Source organism: Coffea eugenioides, chromosome 3 (assembly GCF_003713205.1).
Source record: "Coffea eugenioides isolate CCC68of chromosome 3, Ceug_1.0, whole genome shotgun sequence".
In the NCBI taxonomy this organism is placed as follows: domain Eukaryota; kingdom Viridiplantae; phylum Streptophyta; class Magnoliopsida; order Gentianales; family Rubiaceae; genus Coffea; species Coffea eugenioides.
In genome coordinates this window covers 13,578,288-13,594,972 of record NC_040037.1, presented here as the reverse complement: position 1 = coordinate 13,594,972, position 16,685 = coordinate 13,578,288, and the positions used below count along the sequence as shown (strand labels likewise).

The 16,685-nt window shown below is 35.3% G+C and overlaps 2 protein-coding genes across 2 annotated transcripts; one reads left to right on the top strand and one right to left on the bottom strand.

The window, feature by feature from the left end:
- The first annotated feature begins 1,177 nt into the window (after positions 1–1,177).
- Positions 1,178–4,526, top strand: LOC113766083 (putative late blight resistance protein homolog R1B-14). Its single transcript, XM_027310309.1, has 2 exons — positions 1,178–4,117; positions 4,317–4,526. Exon 1 carries the CDS (start codon positions 1,178–1,180, stop codon positions 3,611–3,613), a length of 2,436 nt encoding a protein of 811 aa, XP_027166110.1. The 3' UTR covers positions 3,614–4,117; positions 4,317–4,526.
- Positions 4,527–10,783: 6,257 nt separating this feature from the next.
- On the bottom strand, positions 10,784–16,685 carry LOC113767049 (auxin-induced protein PCNT115-like). Its single transcript, XM_027311220.1, has 5 exons — positions 16,285–16,685; positions 13,534–13,734; positions 12,349–12,521; positions 12,162–12,264; positions 10,784–11,375 (listed from the first exon to the last, which is right to left on the bottom strand). The coding sequence occupies exons 1-5, from the start codon at positions 16,504–16,506 to the stop codon at positions 11,043–11,045; spliced, it is 1,032 nt and encodes a 343-aa protein (XP_027167021.1). The 5' UTR covers positions 16,507–16,685; the 3' UTR covers positions 10,784–11,042.

Sequence of the window (16,685 nt, the reverse complement as noted above, 5' to 3'; positions counted from 1 at the left end):
AGACATTTCCTAATCTTTGCACCACGTTTCGGTTCTCAAAAGTGAAAGTTTCCTGAGAAGTATTGAATGGGAAGTTTCCATGGAACGAATTGGTGGCCATGGTTTGATTATTAAAGATATTCAAACGGTGTAGTGGTCATAGGAGATTCCCAAAGTGCAGGCTCGAGACTAATTGCAATTGAGGCATCAAATTCATTTGATGATATAGGGAATGATCCTATGCATTGCACCTCGCCATGGACCTCGTGTGAAACATGAACCGTGGGGACTTTTGATCATAAATATGACCTTGGATCACATGTATTAATCCAAGCTCAAATTGGCAAATGAATTGACTTTTATGTTAAAAAAAAAAAAAAAAAAAAAAACAAGTACTTCAAGTCTCAATTACAATTCTTGACAAGCAAGCTTCAATTGAGTCTTGAAGTGGGGGCATTTGTAGACAAAGAAATTTTATTTAATTTATTTAGTCGAGATTTATTAAAATTGATCTTGACTAAATTAAATTAAATTATAGAAGTCCATTATGTTTTGGACAGGCAAATTGGGCCAATATTATATGGGCTATTAAATCAAATTAAATCCATAATGTCCGCTTAAATTGGAGTGAATTAATTGATTTATTAATTCACAATGGACTATTTGGGTTGGCCCATTATTTAAGCCCAAGTTAAATGGATTTCTTGGGTAACAAGTGATCCAAAATGCAAGAAGATTCTGAGGGTTTTCTTGAAGACCTAGCCTACATATTTTGGCTATAAATAGAGGTCTTCCCTCAAGGCAAAGAGGGAGATATAGAAAAATCCCTAACATTCGGAGAAACTCTGTCAAATTCCCTCAAGAGCTTTCTTCCTCAAATCCAAGCCCAAATCAAGTCAAACAAATCCTCCTGCTATCGGTGTTGAAGACTCGAAGTTCCAAGTGTTTGACGCCATCATCAAATCAATCGTTTTCTACGCCGAAATTGTAGGAAACACCCTTTCGATTGGAGAACAAGTCTTTTCGGCCCTTCAATTGAAGCTATTCGAAGAAAAGAATCAGGGGATTAATTTCTTTGATTCAAGAATTTTCAGAGATTGTAGCCTACTTATTATTTAATTTAATAAATTTGATATTTGTGCAAGTTTTCTTGTCTTTTATTTTAGGCAACAAAATTTGTGCTTACAATGAGATTTACATGGAAGTTCTTAGAGCTACAAGATCCTCAAAATCATTGCATAATAGAATGATGGATCAGCAGATATTGAACAACTTCAATGATTCTCTTACAGGTTGTCTCTGGGAGCTGTTCTGCTGCAGTTCAAGTTTTATGGATTCTATGAAAGATGAAATGGTAATACTCTATGCAGGACTGAGATTCTTGAGAAGCATTTTAAGGGAGCATCAGGAGAAAATGGATGAACAAAACGAAAAAATTGGTGCTCTTCTTAGTGAGGCAGGCATTATAATTTGCTCGCCTTCTCTAAACAGAGTGAAAGGAGGAGAAGTTAGCTTCTCAGAGTCCACAGATGCCCTTGACTGTTATGATATGCTGGCTAAGACCAACATCCATATCAAGCATTTTAAGGATCAGATCAGTGGCTCTAGCATTATTGAAAGTATTCCTTCCTTTCATAGCTTAAGAGCACCAGAAGTTAGCAAGACTTCCAGCCGCATGCTATCAAAAGGTAAAATGCCAGTAACCCATGAAGTCATGGTTGGTCTTGATGATGAGGCAGCAAAAGTAATTGACCGACTTGTAAGCGGATCAAAACAGGTGGAAATTGTTCCCATTGTGGGAATGGCTGGGCTTGGTAAGACAACTTTAGCCAAAAAAGTTTACAATGATAGGTCAGTAATCTGTAACTTCCACATTCGTCTTTGGTGTACTGTTTCTCAAGAATTTAACATGAAAAATGTGTTGCTTCAAATTTTGTGCTCTGATGGCAAACATTCTAGGAAGGATGAGTTTCAAAATCTGGATGAACATGCGTTGCTTGAAAAGCTCTATCAAAGGCTATTGAAGAATCGGTATCTTGTTGTTTTTGATGATGTCTGGGACATTGAGGTATGGAATGAGCTGAGAATTGCATTCCCCAATGACAAGAATGGAAGTAGAATCATCTTTACGAGTCGATTTTCTAATGTAGCTTCAGAGGTTCAATATGGTGGAGAACCTCACTATCTTCACCCACTCAGTGAGAAAGAAAGTTTTGAACTACTGCTGAAGAAGGTTTTTGGAGAAGAAGATTGTCCTCAAGGATTGCATGGATACATGATGGAGATTGCCAAAAAATGCAGGGGATTACCATTTGCAGTTGTTGTTGTAGCTGGAATTCTAGCAACTATAGAGCATGATATTTTGGTTTGGGAAGAATTTGCTGAAAGTTTAACTTCGACCACGGTGTCTGGTACAGACCAGTGGAAGAAGTCATTGGAGCTCAGTTATGAGCATTTACCATATCACTTGAAGGCATGCCTGCTGTATTTTGCAGCATTTCGAGAAGATGAAAAAATTGGTGCCAAGAATTTGATGCGCCTCTGGATTGCAGAAGGGTTTGTGAAAAAAATTGAAGGAAAGAGATCAGAGGTCATTGCAGAAGAATATCTGATGGACCTTATTGGTCGAAACTTAGTTATGGTAAGTAAAAGCGGATCCATTGGTGGAGTCAAAACTTGTTACATTCATGATTTGATATTTGAGTTCTGTAAGGACGAGGCGAAAGAAAAGAAATTTCTTCAGGTCTTGCGAGGATATGATGAGCTTTCTACCTTTAATGAGCCTCCCAACCTACCTCGGTTGTCCATTTGCTCCAGTGAAGAAGATTTTATAAAGTCAAGGCTATTTTGTCCGCATTTAGCCAGTCTGCTATTCTTCCATGCTACTCCAGGATACAAGGAGTTTATGTTGCATAACATTTCCTTCCTTTTTTGCATCTACAAACATCTTAAAGTTTTGAATTTAGAGGGCATTAACCTATGGCTGAAGGAGCTTCCAACTGAAGTCGAATCACTTCTTTGTTTGAGGTACTTAGCCCTTACAGCTTGGCACATGAAATTCATTCCGCCATCTATAGCCAAGCTCTCACATTTGGAAACCTTCAGTCTAAATTCTCATGCGATGGTGTCATTGCCAGATAGCATCTGGAACATGAGGAATTTGAGGCATGTATGTTTGAAGGGTGGCGTCGTTATTGGTCTTTCTTCCAATGACAACGTTGTTGAAAACCTCTCCAATTTAGACACACTCTCTACTCTGTTTCTTTTTCTTGACGAAGGGGGAGAGAACCTGTTGAGAAGGATTCCCAACGTTCGCCGACTTAAAATTCGCAATTTGGGGGGACAAAACAGAGTATACTGCAACATGAGTCAACTAGCATGCCTAGAATCACTCACCTGTTTGGGCCATTACTGCCCAAGTTCATGGGAACATGTTGAGCCTCCCTTTCCCATGAATTTGAAGAAGTTGAGTCTTGGCGGTCTGGGTCTTCCCTGTAGAAAAATGTCATTGATTGAACAACTACCCAATCTTGAAGTCCTCAAATTAAGAATGCGGTCAATGGACGGCCAAAAATGGGAGCTGATGGAAGGAGGATTCCCTAAACTCAGGGTCTTGACTCTGGCATGTGCCTAGAGTCACTCACCTTAGGGGGCTACCAGTTTTTCGGTTCACGGGAGCATGTTGAGCTTTCTTTTCCCAAGAATTTGAAGAAGTTGTCTCTTAAAAATATCGATCTACCCTGTGGAAAAATGTCATTGATCGAACAACTACCCAATCTTGAAGTCCTCAAATTAAGAGCCCAGTCAATGGAGGGCCAAAAATGGGAGCTGATGGAAGGAGGATTCCCTAAACTCAGGGCCTTGACTTTGGAAAATGCATGGATTGTGGAGTGGACAGAGGCAGACCCTGACAGTGATGATTACTTCCCGTGCCTTCAGCAATTAAAACTCCGAAGCATTTCTAAATTGGAAATGATGCCTGCTTGTTTAGGGCGTACATCTACTCTTGAAACAATTAATGTGAGTTTTTGTGGAGATGGCGTCAAATCTTTAGTACGGGAAATTGAAGAAGCACAGGAATATAATGGAAATGAGAATCTGAAGATCATCATCATAGATTGAGCTGGTGCAATATCTGGTAATTTTTTTTGCCGTTACCATTAATTGGCTTGTAGAAATAATCATGCTTTTTTCATTTAAGGGAGTTTAATTTATATTGACACTTTGGTAGCTTTTTTGTACTACTTCAGTTGCCTGTAGTGCGTGCACGAGCACACTGAAATTGATGAACAAACAACTAATTATTGCTCTAATCATTAGTGATGATATATCATCAGGGAGTGTGATGGTCATCTGTGTGGTCTGGCTTTCTTTGGTGCTTTTGTGGAAGATTGAGGTGAAAATTGAAAGGATCGATGGCTCTTTTCTTGTCAAGACATGGTGGAAACAATCAATTTAATGAGATTTGTACACCGTGCACCATTTTATCAATATGCACGGCCGCTTAAAGGTTATTCAGATATTTTTGCTGTTGGTGTATTTTGTGTAATTTCGTTTTGCTGCATTTATTTAGTGATGGTTGTGTACTAGTATTTCTTTTCAAACATGTGTCAATTTGTTGTTGGTGTATTTTGTTATCTTTTTTTTCTTCCCTATTTGAGGTTCAAACTTCATCATTTTGACAGAATTGATTAACAATTTATGTTTGAGATCAATCATTCTTGGAAGAATATGACAGCCCAATTTGGGAAGTAACAACAGACTTGTGGTCTAGAAATTCATGTCGAAAGGAAACCTCTATCATCATCTCTTTTCTGCTCAAAACAGGATAGAATAGTACTCCAAATAGGGAAGAATTGGTTGAAGATGTATGCTCAATCTTAGGTTTGGATTTAGGATATCCGACTTTGAGATTTGCTAAATTTTCAGAATCATATTTTACTTCTTCAAATTGGAGAATTTTTGCAAAGAATGAAATATGAGACTTAATAAGTTCCTTTAAGAAGGATGTCTGCAACTTGGTTTTTCTGCTGCTTGAGCTAGTTGCTGGAAAGGGCATTAGTAAAATAATTGATTCTGCAAAGAGCTTTAAAGGTGATATGTTTGTATGGATATTTAATTTTCCATTTTTGAATTCCTACCTAGGATATATAGAGCTAGGGATAAATTATCAATGCCTTTATTTATAGGCTGTGACAAGCGAACCTAGACAACTAATACAATTAATTTTGGGCGAATTAACGTATAATCAAAAGAAAAAAAAAAGAGATTTGGAGATTTTCATAGTTAAAAAAAAAAAAAAGAAAAAGAGCAACTAACTGAATTCTTCGTGATGGAAGATCAAAAAAAAGTAATCTCTCTTAATCTATCTTTTTCTAAATACATGAATGAAATTTAATTGAATAAAACAGGAATCACATTTTGCCAACATCAGGCCTAAGACAAAAGAAACACATAAATGATTAAATATTGAAACCAACAAAACAAACAGGAAAAGGGCCCGTTCAACAGCTTCCTAAAAACTGGGCTCTGAGGGACAAAACGTAGGTCCATATGCTACTCTCAAGCTGAAAAGTAGACTCATGCCACAGTCTGGACTCACTCTCAGCTCAATCCACATGGTATTGATCTTATAAGGCCCAAATTTCAGGAACTGTTTTGCATCTGCATTCATTCTACTTTCTAGTTTCAACTATGATTTGTTCTGAATACTTGCGATAAATTGATGAGAATGGACCTCAACTCGTAATCTATTTGCGCTTCTCTTTAGGGTAAATTCGCCTTCTATTTATTGCGAATCAATGGAAAATTTCTCTTTATTACTACCGATAACACTTTGTGCTTAGTATATCAAGACTATAAATGAGTATGTTATATTTTTACAGAACTTCCAAAGGTTGAGATTATGATTTTTTACAGCAAGTCATGTCACAATTAGTCTGTTATAGGTTAGGGATATTAACTGTTAATTAATAATCTTTTCAAGTCATGCCCCCCCGGCCTTTCATCACACATGCTGGCGAATGCTTAGTTAACTTTAGGCAAATGAGAAAGTAAGGGTAACAAGTAACAACAAACGTGGTTCTCCTTGCAAAAACTAGGACACGTGCAAGCTGCAAGCTTTACATAACGAAAAAAGAACAAATTTGTAAGACGATGTCAGATTGGCCTTCTCAACTATAAAAATGATTAATCATCTAATTGTGAATCTACAATATAAAATATGATAGAATTTGCTGACATAACTTTAGACGGATTTGGCTCCTCTCGTGAGTTCTTTCTTCATTTCGTACAATGCATATTTAGATGTATGAAACACGTCTTCAATTACTAAGAAGGGACAAGGTCAATTTAAATTTAACTAATCCTAACTCTTGTTTATAAATGAAGATACGTGTCATACATCTAGATGGGTACTGCAGAAAATGGAGAGAGAATCAATTAGAGATGAGCCAAATCCCACTTTAGATTAGTTTTCAATTTTGGCGCTTGTTTTATTCCGTGGATCTTTACAATACAAAATATGATTAATCTTGGTCTGTGAGGGTATTACTATTATTTAGAGTGAAATTGCCCTGGCAAGAACATAATTGTTTTGGCAATATAGCTAACCCTTTTCTATAATTTGCTACTAAGAATCGATAAGGTTTTGTTAAACAAATGATTTATATGTTTTTGTTGGAGGAGAAAATTGATAGCAATATGAAATTCAAATAGTTAAATTTCTATTCTTTTTAATTAATTTTTAAAAAATTATCTTAGTACGTATCCCTAAAACAAATTCCCACTACGTAAATAGAACCCAATTGTAAAGGTTCAGAAGCAGTGAGCCCACCACTTTTGTATGCCTCCAAATACCCTTATTATAGTGGATGGATCACGGATGGCAATTTAATCAGGGGTGGCAATTTTCGACACGACCTGAAAATACGACACGAATCTAACACGAAATTAATGGATTTAGATTGAGGTTTCGCGGGTTCGGGTCAGAATCGGATCAAACCCGGTGAACCCGAAAAGAAAACGGGTCGAATTTGGATCAATCCGTGGGTGACCCGATAATCCGTTTACGAATTAAAAATAATTTAATAAACATAAAAAGTATTTTATCTAGCTAAACTAAGTTATTTTTTTTCCAAAGGCATTAATTACTTAATCCTAAATGAATTTATTTAACTTTTGTGAAGTTGAAATTATTATGTTTGGACAAATAATGTATTATATTATTTTTTTACTTTTATACTATTTTAATTTATTTTATATTTGCTTTGGGATAAAACACTTTTAAGGTATTTTAATTTATTTTAGATTTGGTTTGGGATTATTTATTTAAATTTTTATTATTTAATTATGTAATTAGTCTCGTGCAAAATTGATTTTATTTTTTGAACTTCTTTTTGGCAATATTTCAACAAATTTGCCCTAGGTTTGGTGTTGATTAGGTCCAGGTTGATTAATAACCTTGACTAAAATATGTGAACAATTAATATTCAAGAAAATATTCTACACAAAGAAATTGAAAACTAGTACATTTTATTTTTTTTCCCTCATATATATCATGCATTTTTCATATTTGATTCACATAAAGTAATGGCATTACTTGCGATCCAAACCAATTTAAAGTAGTGACGGCTAGTTGAGATCAAATACAATTGTGTGATTAGAATTTTGTTTCGAATATTAATATGTTGTATAACCAACTAGAAAAATTCTGTAGCCATCTTAGAGTGTCATTCCTTCAATGTGCTTCTTCCAATGATGATAGTAACTGGTAATTTAAATTACTGGAATTGTAATGACCTAAATATTAAAAATAATATTTCACCATCCAACTATGAATTTAAATAACATTTGACCAAAAAGGGGTTATAAAATCTGACAACTATTTATCCTACTAATTCTACAGAACAATTGGTCACCGCCAAATTCTGAACTAGATTTGTGTTTTTTGTGACTTTTATATCTTTCTGTTTTCATCTTTTTTCTTTCTCTAAATGGGATGAATTAGATGTATGAGTAATATTCAAAAACATGATAGGAATACTGCTATTAATGGCAGAGTCTACTGGTTTCAGTTGATTTTTGTATTGCAAAATATCTTAAAAGAGTTATTGACAATTGAAAAGTGGACAATAAAACGGCGAAGAGTAATTTACATTTAAGTTTTTTTTTTTTATAAAAAACAGATTTCATTAACGAATTGCTAAAAATCGGTCAGCATGATTTGATTTACATAGCTACCTTAATGGCAAATTTAATATGCACTAAAACTTGAATATTTGTAATTTAACAAATGCAATATATCTGAAAAATTATGAAAAGATATGAAAAATACAAGAAATTTTAAAATTGTCTCCCTTTCATTTTTTTTTTTTTTTTTTTTTGTCGACGGAGTGGGTGTCCGGGTCAATTCCGTAAAGGCGGCCCGACTAATCCCACTTCGGCCGGTCTAGCGCCCCAACCAGACCTAGTTTACATAGCTACCTTAATGGCAAATTTAATATGCACTAAAACTTGCATATTTGTAATTTAACAAATGCAATATATCTGAAAAATTATGAAAAGATATGAAAAATACAAGAAATTTTAAAAATTGTCTCCCTTTCATTTTTTTTTTTTTTGTCGACGGAGTGGGTGTCCGGGTCAATTCCGTAAAGGCGGCCCGACTAATCCCACTTCGGCCCGGTCTAGCGCCCCAACCAGACCTAGCACGTTAGATGCACGGAGAAGTTGATGTTGCTGCAGAGGTTCGACCCCAGGACCTGACGGTCCCGAGGAAGAGGCGCCAACCACCAGCCCATTCACGTGGGGGCTCCCTTTCATGCATATTGCAATAGTCAGATTTGTTAATAAACGGCTTTAAACTCCAATAATGATGGTAAGATCTATCGAAACAGATTCAAAATCCCAAAAAAAATTTTAAATCTGATAACCAGATTTGAAATAAATTCAAATCCAACGTCAAAATAAAGAAACAATACACAAAAATCTCCATAGGAGTTTGTTTCAAATGGATGGATGATGTAAAGTTCAAATTGGAATTGGATGACGTAAGTGCAAAGGTCAGCCATTTCCTTTTTTCTTTTAGGGAATACATTCGATGTTTGATTTTCGTTTAAGGCGGATGATGACAACACAATTTTAAACTGAGAATTTGACCATTTACTTGCATGTAAAGTTTTAACTTAGCGAGGAGTGCTTAAAATCTTACCAAATATCAGTTGTTGTCTGTCCTTTAATTTATGAAAAAAAAGAAAAAATCAAAGAAAGAGCTTTGCAATAACAAACAAAGGAGAAATTAAATGAAAATTATGAAAAAAGAAAAGAAAAAGAGAGTATACCAAAATCAAGAAAAAACGAAAGTGCTCTCGAGTTGAGAGCTTCACCTTGTAGTGGGTTTAGATTTAAATATCCTTTTAATTTAATGGCTGGAGTTGAAGCTAGGATTGTCAATTGGGATAACATATAATTTGCCAGCGACCCTCGCTTGAAAGACTTCTTCATAACCAATAAGTGTGTACAGGGTTCAATTGGGATAATATCATGTGTTAGCTTTCAAGCACAAAAAGGCACATAATTGCAGGGACGATTTGTCACTTTTCTACTCCAATTGGTACAAATCAATAGTTGCTATATGCCTCGTGCCAATTTTCTACATGGTAAATATGAGGAATTTGAGAATCTAAAGTGAAATGGATTCTTTTTGTTATTAGAGATCTATAAATTTAAAATGAAATGGGATTCGTCTCTTTGGCTCTTGAATAGAGGGATCTTGATGTTTTCTTGTTGACTTGTTGGCTGGTTTGTGTTCTATTTGTCATGAACATAATTTTCATACAAATTTTGTAGAATGTGGTTTAAGTGGCGATGAGAATAGGAGATGCAGCTGTTTGGTTTTTATTCTATTTATCATGAATAAATTTTTCATAAAAATTTTGTGGAATTTGGTTTGAGTGGTGATGAGAATACGAGATACAGATATTCAGACTTGTTTGGTGGTTTTGTGGTCACTTTTGGCCAAAATTGATGATCAAATCATAATTTACACAAAATTTCAAGTTCCAGTTGCAAATTTGACAAAGATCCACCATTGAATGTTAGTGGCCGGTAGTGACAAAGATCCACTTCGACTGCTGCTGCCATGGTTGCCATATTCAAGCTTTCAGAAAGTTAGAGATGAAGAAGGTTAAAATAAAAGGAAGGAATTATGATTTTGTTAGAGTATAAAATTATATATGGGTGTTTGAAAATTCGTTCCTATTGTAAAATACAATACAGGCACTAGTCCAACTAATAATGCTTATGGTTATCTTGTCTTTTCATCAATTCCATCTATGATACTTAACGGAAGTTACTAATAGGGGGGCATTTGTTATTTGACCAAACTTCAAGGATCATTTAGTAGTTTGGCCAAATCTTAAGGGAGGAAATTGTAATTAACCCTTGCGTGTAATTGGCCTTGAATTGAATGCTGTTTGACAACCTATAAGTGTCATAGCAATAGCACATAAAAAATGAACCACTATAGCATTTAAGAGTACAACAGATAGTCTTTAATACATTCAATTGCAGAGAAAATTATGTTCTGCTTTTACATGACTAAATATTTATCATTATAACCACATAAAAAAACTCCGTTCTTCTTATTACAACTTTGCATGCCTTAACCCTCAACACAATAGTGTCTCAATATAGTGAAATCCACCATCACACACATAGCTAGAAGGAATTATTTTAAGAATAATATATTTTAAGCTATTACGATCGCGTGCAAAACACGTGAACTATTATTAGTAGCATTCAAAAGTAGAATAGATAACCTTTAATACATTCAACTGCAAGAAAAATTATATTACGTTTTTACATGACCAGATCTTTATTCACTACAACCTCTCTGAAAAAACTCCATGCTTCTTATAACTCTAATTGCCTTAACCCTCGCGGAGACAATAGTATGACGAAATTTATTGGAACAAATACATATCACTCTAACTCTCAATATAGTGAAATCCACCATCAGGCACATAGCTAGAAGAAATTATTGCCATAACAAAGTTACGTCTTCATGTGCACTTCCAGGTTGACAAAGGTGGAGTATCAGCAGTTTTCCAAGTGCCAGCTTCAGACGCACATCTCTCACCCTTGATAGCTGAAGCAATAGATTCAAGTTCCGCCATATCCTCTGCCGACAGTTTTACAGACAAAGCTCCTATATTCTGATCGAGGTTCTCAATCTTGGTAGTGCCAGGTATGGGGCAAACATCTTTGCCTTGGTGATGGACCCAGGCCAATGCTAGCTGTGATGGAGTACAACCCTTCCTTGAAGCAATCGCATTGACCTGCTCGTACAAGTTCTTGTTGTGCTCCAAATTCTCTGCTTGAAACCTTGGCATATACTGCATTGCATGAATTTCAAAATTTAAGCAACTGTAATGCCAGAAATTCAAAAGGGAGCAAAGCATGTGTTGTCTACAAAAGAAGACGTTACGAATAACTTCAGGGGAAAGAACAACCCAGTAAGGTGGACTGAGTACTCTAAGAAACATCAATTGTAGAAGGTACATCCTGAGATACATTTCCCATTAAAGAGGATACTCAAAATAGAAATCCAAAACATTTTCAAACAATCTTAGACAGTATTATCAAGTGAACTTGTGACCAACCAAACTCAGGATGTATAGAAACATCAAATCATGGTGCCTAAGACCAGATGATGACACTGCAATGTAAGTCCGTTTCCCCTCAAAATTGTAAAGACACTATTACTAAAAAATGCCATAGTTTCTTCCTTTTTTCATGCCTAGGATGTTCTTGCACCATAAAATAGAACACTCCCACTGCTCATGATATTTGACAATGCGAGTGCTATCTTTAAATTCAAACAAAATACAGAGCACAAAATTTCTATCCTGTCTGTACGAAAGGTTCAGTTTGTAACAATGCCAAAAACTGCATTTATTGGAATCCAAGACTACAAGACTTGTCGGATAGAAAAATGCTAGTTGTGTAGCTCTGTTGGATAGAAGTTAATTAAATTAGATAGTTTTAGAAAAGATCAACCAAATTATTCGACATCAAATAGTGCAGCAACATAACAGATAGATAAGAATAGGGATATTGAGCAAGATTGCCACTGACTATACTACAATAGAAACTATTAATCTTTTTGGCTATTCACATACCTTTCTGACATCACCTTCAGTAAAATCCTCGACCAGCTTTGGACCTGAAGAGAAGAATCCGCTTCCAAGTGGACTGTATGCAACAATCCCTATTCCAAGCTCTCTGAAAGATTATACCAAAAACTGAATTGAGAACTTCATATTTCTTCTAGACCATGTAGAAAATGCAGCAGAATATATGCACTACCTGCAAGTGGGAATAATCTCTTCCTCGACATCTCTGGTCCACAATGACCACTCCAACTGCACAGCTGTTATTGGGTGAACAGCATGTGCTCTTCGAATTGTTGAAGCTGAGGCCTCAGACAGACCTATATACTTTATTTTACCCTCTTCAACCAGTTTCTTGAGCTCTCCTATCTAGAGAATTTCAATGGACAAGAAAATGCAAAGCTGATTTATTACATTCAATACTTAGGCAGATAATCAAAATATTACGTGCAAAAAAGTAAAAGTTGCACTAGTTCAACGAAGTCGTGGACAAAGTATACGTCAAACTGAAATCGCTAATTGATAAAAATGGCAACAAGCATCCAGTGATACTTCTCTATGTACAGCCCACCGGATGACTTAGCTCTACGACCATGCCAACAAAATGCTCCTCCAATATGATTACATGACATTGTTGACTTCGTCTATATATAATAATGGCCGTACATATCAATTATCAGTTGTCAATTTTCCTTGATTTCCTTTATACTTGCCTGTATTTTGAGTCATTAAACTGCAAGAAAGTTTCTTCCTAATACTCAGGAAAAACAAGACAATTCTTTGCTGACTACATTAGAAAAAGAAGACAGAAATTGTTTCATAAAAGCTTAATGTAAGTAAGCTGCTGAAATCTTTGAATTGCTTGGAGAGGTCAATGGGGCAGTTGCAGCTGGCTTTCACAATTAGACAAAAATCTGTACTCTGAACAAAATAAGTACCATGTTTTTAGATATCGACTAAAAATCTTCTATATGCAGTGCTTTTGGCACCAACTGGAAACGAATGACAAGGTAAGTAAATAGCATATCATTACTCAACCGGATAGCCTATCTCAAATGAAAGAGAATGCTCAGGTCTCTTGCTTCTAAAGGAAAGCTGTACAATGTATAGCATGATATCCATCTGTATATCCCTCAGCAGGACTGTCAAGCTAATATAAGATATTTTCATTGTTTCCACTTTTCAGGATGCCTGGTGCTAAATCAGCTATACCATACTGCAGATTAGCCTAGACCATAAGGTTGACTAACTTTTCTGTGCAATTTTTGAAGAATTGAAATGGACATGAAACTGAATTATTCGAAATTTGGAGTTGATCAAACTTTTGTTTCATCAAGAATGAGGTGGAGCTAAAATACAAGAAAGGCAAGATGGCGCAAACCGTGACTTCAATGGGCACACGTGTATCAATTCGATGTTGATAATAGAGATCAATGCAGTCAACATCAAGCCGCTTCAAACTCGCTTCACAAGAAGCCCTCACATAGGCTGGATCACCACGCACATCGAACTTCCCATCCTGCAAATTGACTGCAAATTTTGTTGCTAGCTCCACTTTCGCTCTTATTCCTTCCTTCAAGGCCTAGAACCATGGTTTCAGTATATTAATCATCAAGGACATACACATTATTGCATGATATAGCAAGTGGATTTGTGATTTCATGGATGGCACAGTCCCTCTGGAGTTTTTCCAACACTTCATTGTTAAGGCTATGCCACTTCTTTATGTAGGAAAGGATATGAAAATTATGTAATCCTTGGAGTTTAGAAGTCTGATACTCTTAAAGGACCCAATCCATTTTCTCTTTTTGTTTTATGTTTCTTCAACTTAAATTTACAATCTAGCTTTTTCATTCACAAGATTTGGAGCACAACATGAACGTACACAGAATCGTGCACATACACATTAATACAAAAATAGGGAACTGATCAATGTAGATTAATTAGTGCCCTTTTTGGAACCATTTGGATCAAAGGAAAGGAAAGATAAATAAATAAAACATCCTAGTGAAAAAGAAAGGAAAGGAGAGTAGAGGAAAATAGTTCTCATTTGTCTTATTTGGATTAGATATGGATGGGAAAGAAAGAAAACCTAAATATGCTGTTTAAAGGAATGGTTTTTCTCTCTTTTTTTTTAACAGCAAAAGAGGAACTTTACTTATAGATAAAATATTTACATAAGTTGCTTAGTCAAACATTCCTAGCCTGCTGCTGCATCCCACAATTCATATCTAAAGCAGGTTTCACAAATGGCAAGTTCTACAGCTATGAAATACATGGTTACTCAAGTTTAAATTTGGGTGCTTGAGGCATTTTATAAGAAAATCATCAACGAGATTTTCTTTCCCTCTGTTTCCGTCTATTTTTGTATGGAAATGATGTCTGAGCAAAACACAATCCATCCATTTCCTTTTCCTTCCGTTTCCTCTCCTTTCCCCACCCAAAATCAATCCAAACACAATCCATCCATTTTCTTACCTTTCTTTTCCCTTCTATTCCTTTATACAATTCTCTTTTCATAATCTTTAAAACTTTACCGCTCATAAAAAGTAAATTTTACTATCCCTTATCAGAGAAATAGTAAACTTTCCATAAATTGATGACAATTTTAACTTCAAAGACGAAAATAGTACTATTTTACCAACTCCATTATGATGTAGAATTTTGAAGGAAAAAACAAAAGAAAATAAAGAGATGGTAGAAGAGTTCTAATCCTTCGTGTTACGTGGCTACTTCTAATGGGATAGAGCTATTCAAAGTATGCGCTAGACCTACAACCTTCTCTTCTCAACTTTGTTGCACGTTTGACAATTGACACCACATGGATGCCATTGTCGGAATATTGAAAAATTAGGGTGACTAAGCTATTTAGAAAACAATTTATCAAAATAAAAACTCTCAACTTTTTTTCAACCACTTTTTTTCTCTTACAAGTATATTTTTTCAAGAAAGAAAAAAAAACTATAATAAAATTTTCATGAACCACCTCCAAAAACACCAAACCAAACAAACCTAAGTTTTTATGTTATTTCCAGCAATTGGAACTTTTGATTGGTGCCTTAAAAGAGTCTAGTCTTTTTGGTTAAATAGTCTAATAAAATAAATATAATTTACACTTAACCCCTTGTAATAATTCACTGACTTCTTTTGCTACCTCCAATTTTATTTATCATCACTTTGCCCTTTCCCTATTTTTCCCCCTTGTTTGCTTCCCTTTCCTTCCTTTTAGAAGGTAACATATCTCAATGGTAGAGATAAAACTTCAATTATTTTGATTCCCGGCAAGAAAAATATATTAATGAATCAAAGAGTTCTTTACCAAAGAATAGCGAGACAAATTGAAATTTAATTACTATTATACCCTAAACATGTTTTTTGCTTGGTTACCTAATAATTATAGATCCTGTTTGATAATCCAATTCAGCACTTAAAGTTAATGAATTCAAATCAGAATATATTCAGACTCATTTGATAACCAAACATTGAAGATCTGAATTAATTAAAAAACACTAAATTTCTTAAGCAAAACTTGTTCTCAAAAAATAAGTGATGAATTATTTACTTTATCTCTTAACGCTGTCGCACTTAAATGTATCAAATTTAACATTTAACAACTTAATGGATTCAGACTTCAAATTCAAATTTCAGTTTTCAAACTTCAACTTCAATTTTATCAAATGCACCCATAGAGAATTATATTGCTCAAGTGAATGTTTAACTAGCAGAATTTGTGTAAATATACAACGCATAGCTCCTAATAAATCAATAACTTCATAGCAAAAACCATTTGATACAAAAATGCACCAAAATCAAAATCCAAAATAATTCATTCAAAGTTTACAAGTGAGGACAAACATCTGAAAAAATAATTGCATGAAAAAATGAAGAAGAAGAAGAAGAAGAAATGAAGAATATTATTGTCTTATTTGACTAATAATACTTACAATTTAAACAAATGGAGTTTAAGTGCTGACAAAAAAATTAAGGGGGCACAAAGGGAGACAAGATTTCAAGTGCAGGGGGTTAAGTATAATTTACCTAAATAAAATATTTACAAATATGCTCTTTTAGAAATTAAAAGTACAAGAGTTTATGCATAGCTCACAACAGCAGAAATTTGCAAATATGGTACCTTGCCAATGAGTATTTCGTTGGTGTGAGGTCCATAGAGATCGGAGGTGTCAAGATGGGTGATACCTCTGCTAATAGCATGGTGGATGAGTTTGATCATATCAGGCTCGGGCTTTGGCGCCCCGTAGAAGGCTGACATGCCCATGCAGCCCAGCCCTTGAGCTGAAACTACAAGACCTTGCGACCCCAGCTTGATTCTTGGCACTTTCACTGACGCCGCCATTTTCAGACAAGAACACAAGACACAGAGGAAAGAGTTAAGTGGAGCAGAGTTTATTGTTAAGTAGCTGAGGCCTGAAGAAGAAGTATGGACTGGACTGATGAGGGATTACGGTAGTCTTGATCTATGCTTTTATAGATGACCCGGGGTCGCCGGCGGCTGGTGGGTCAGCGGGAGGACTT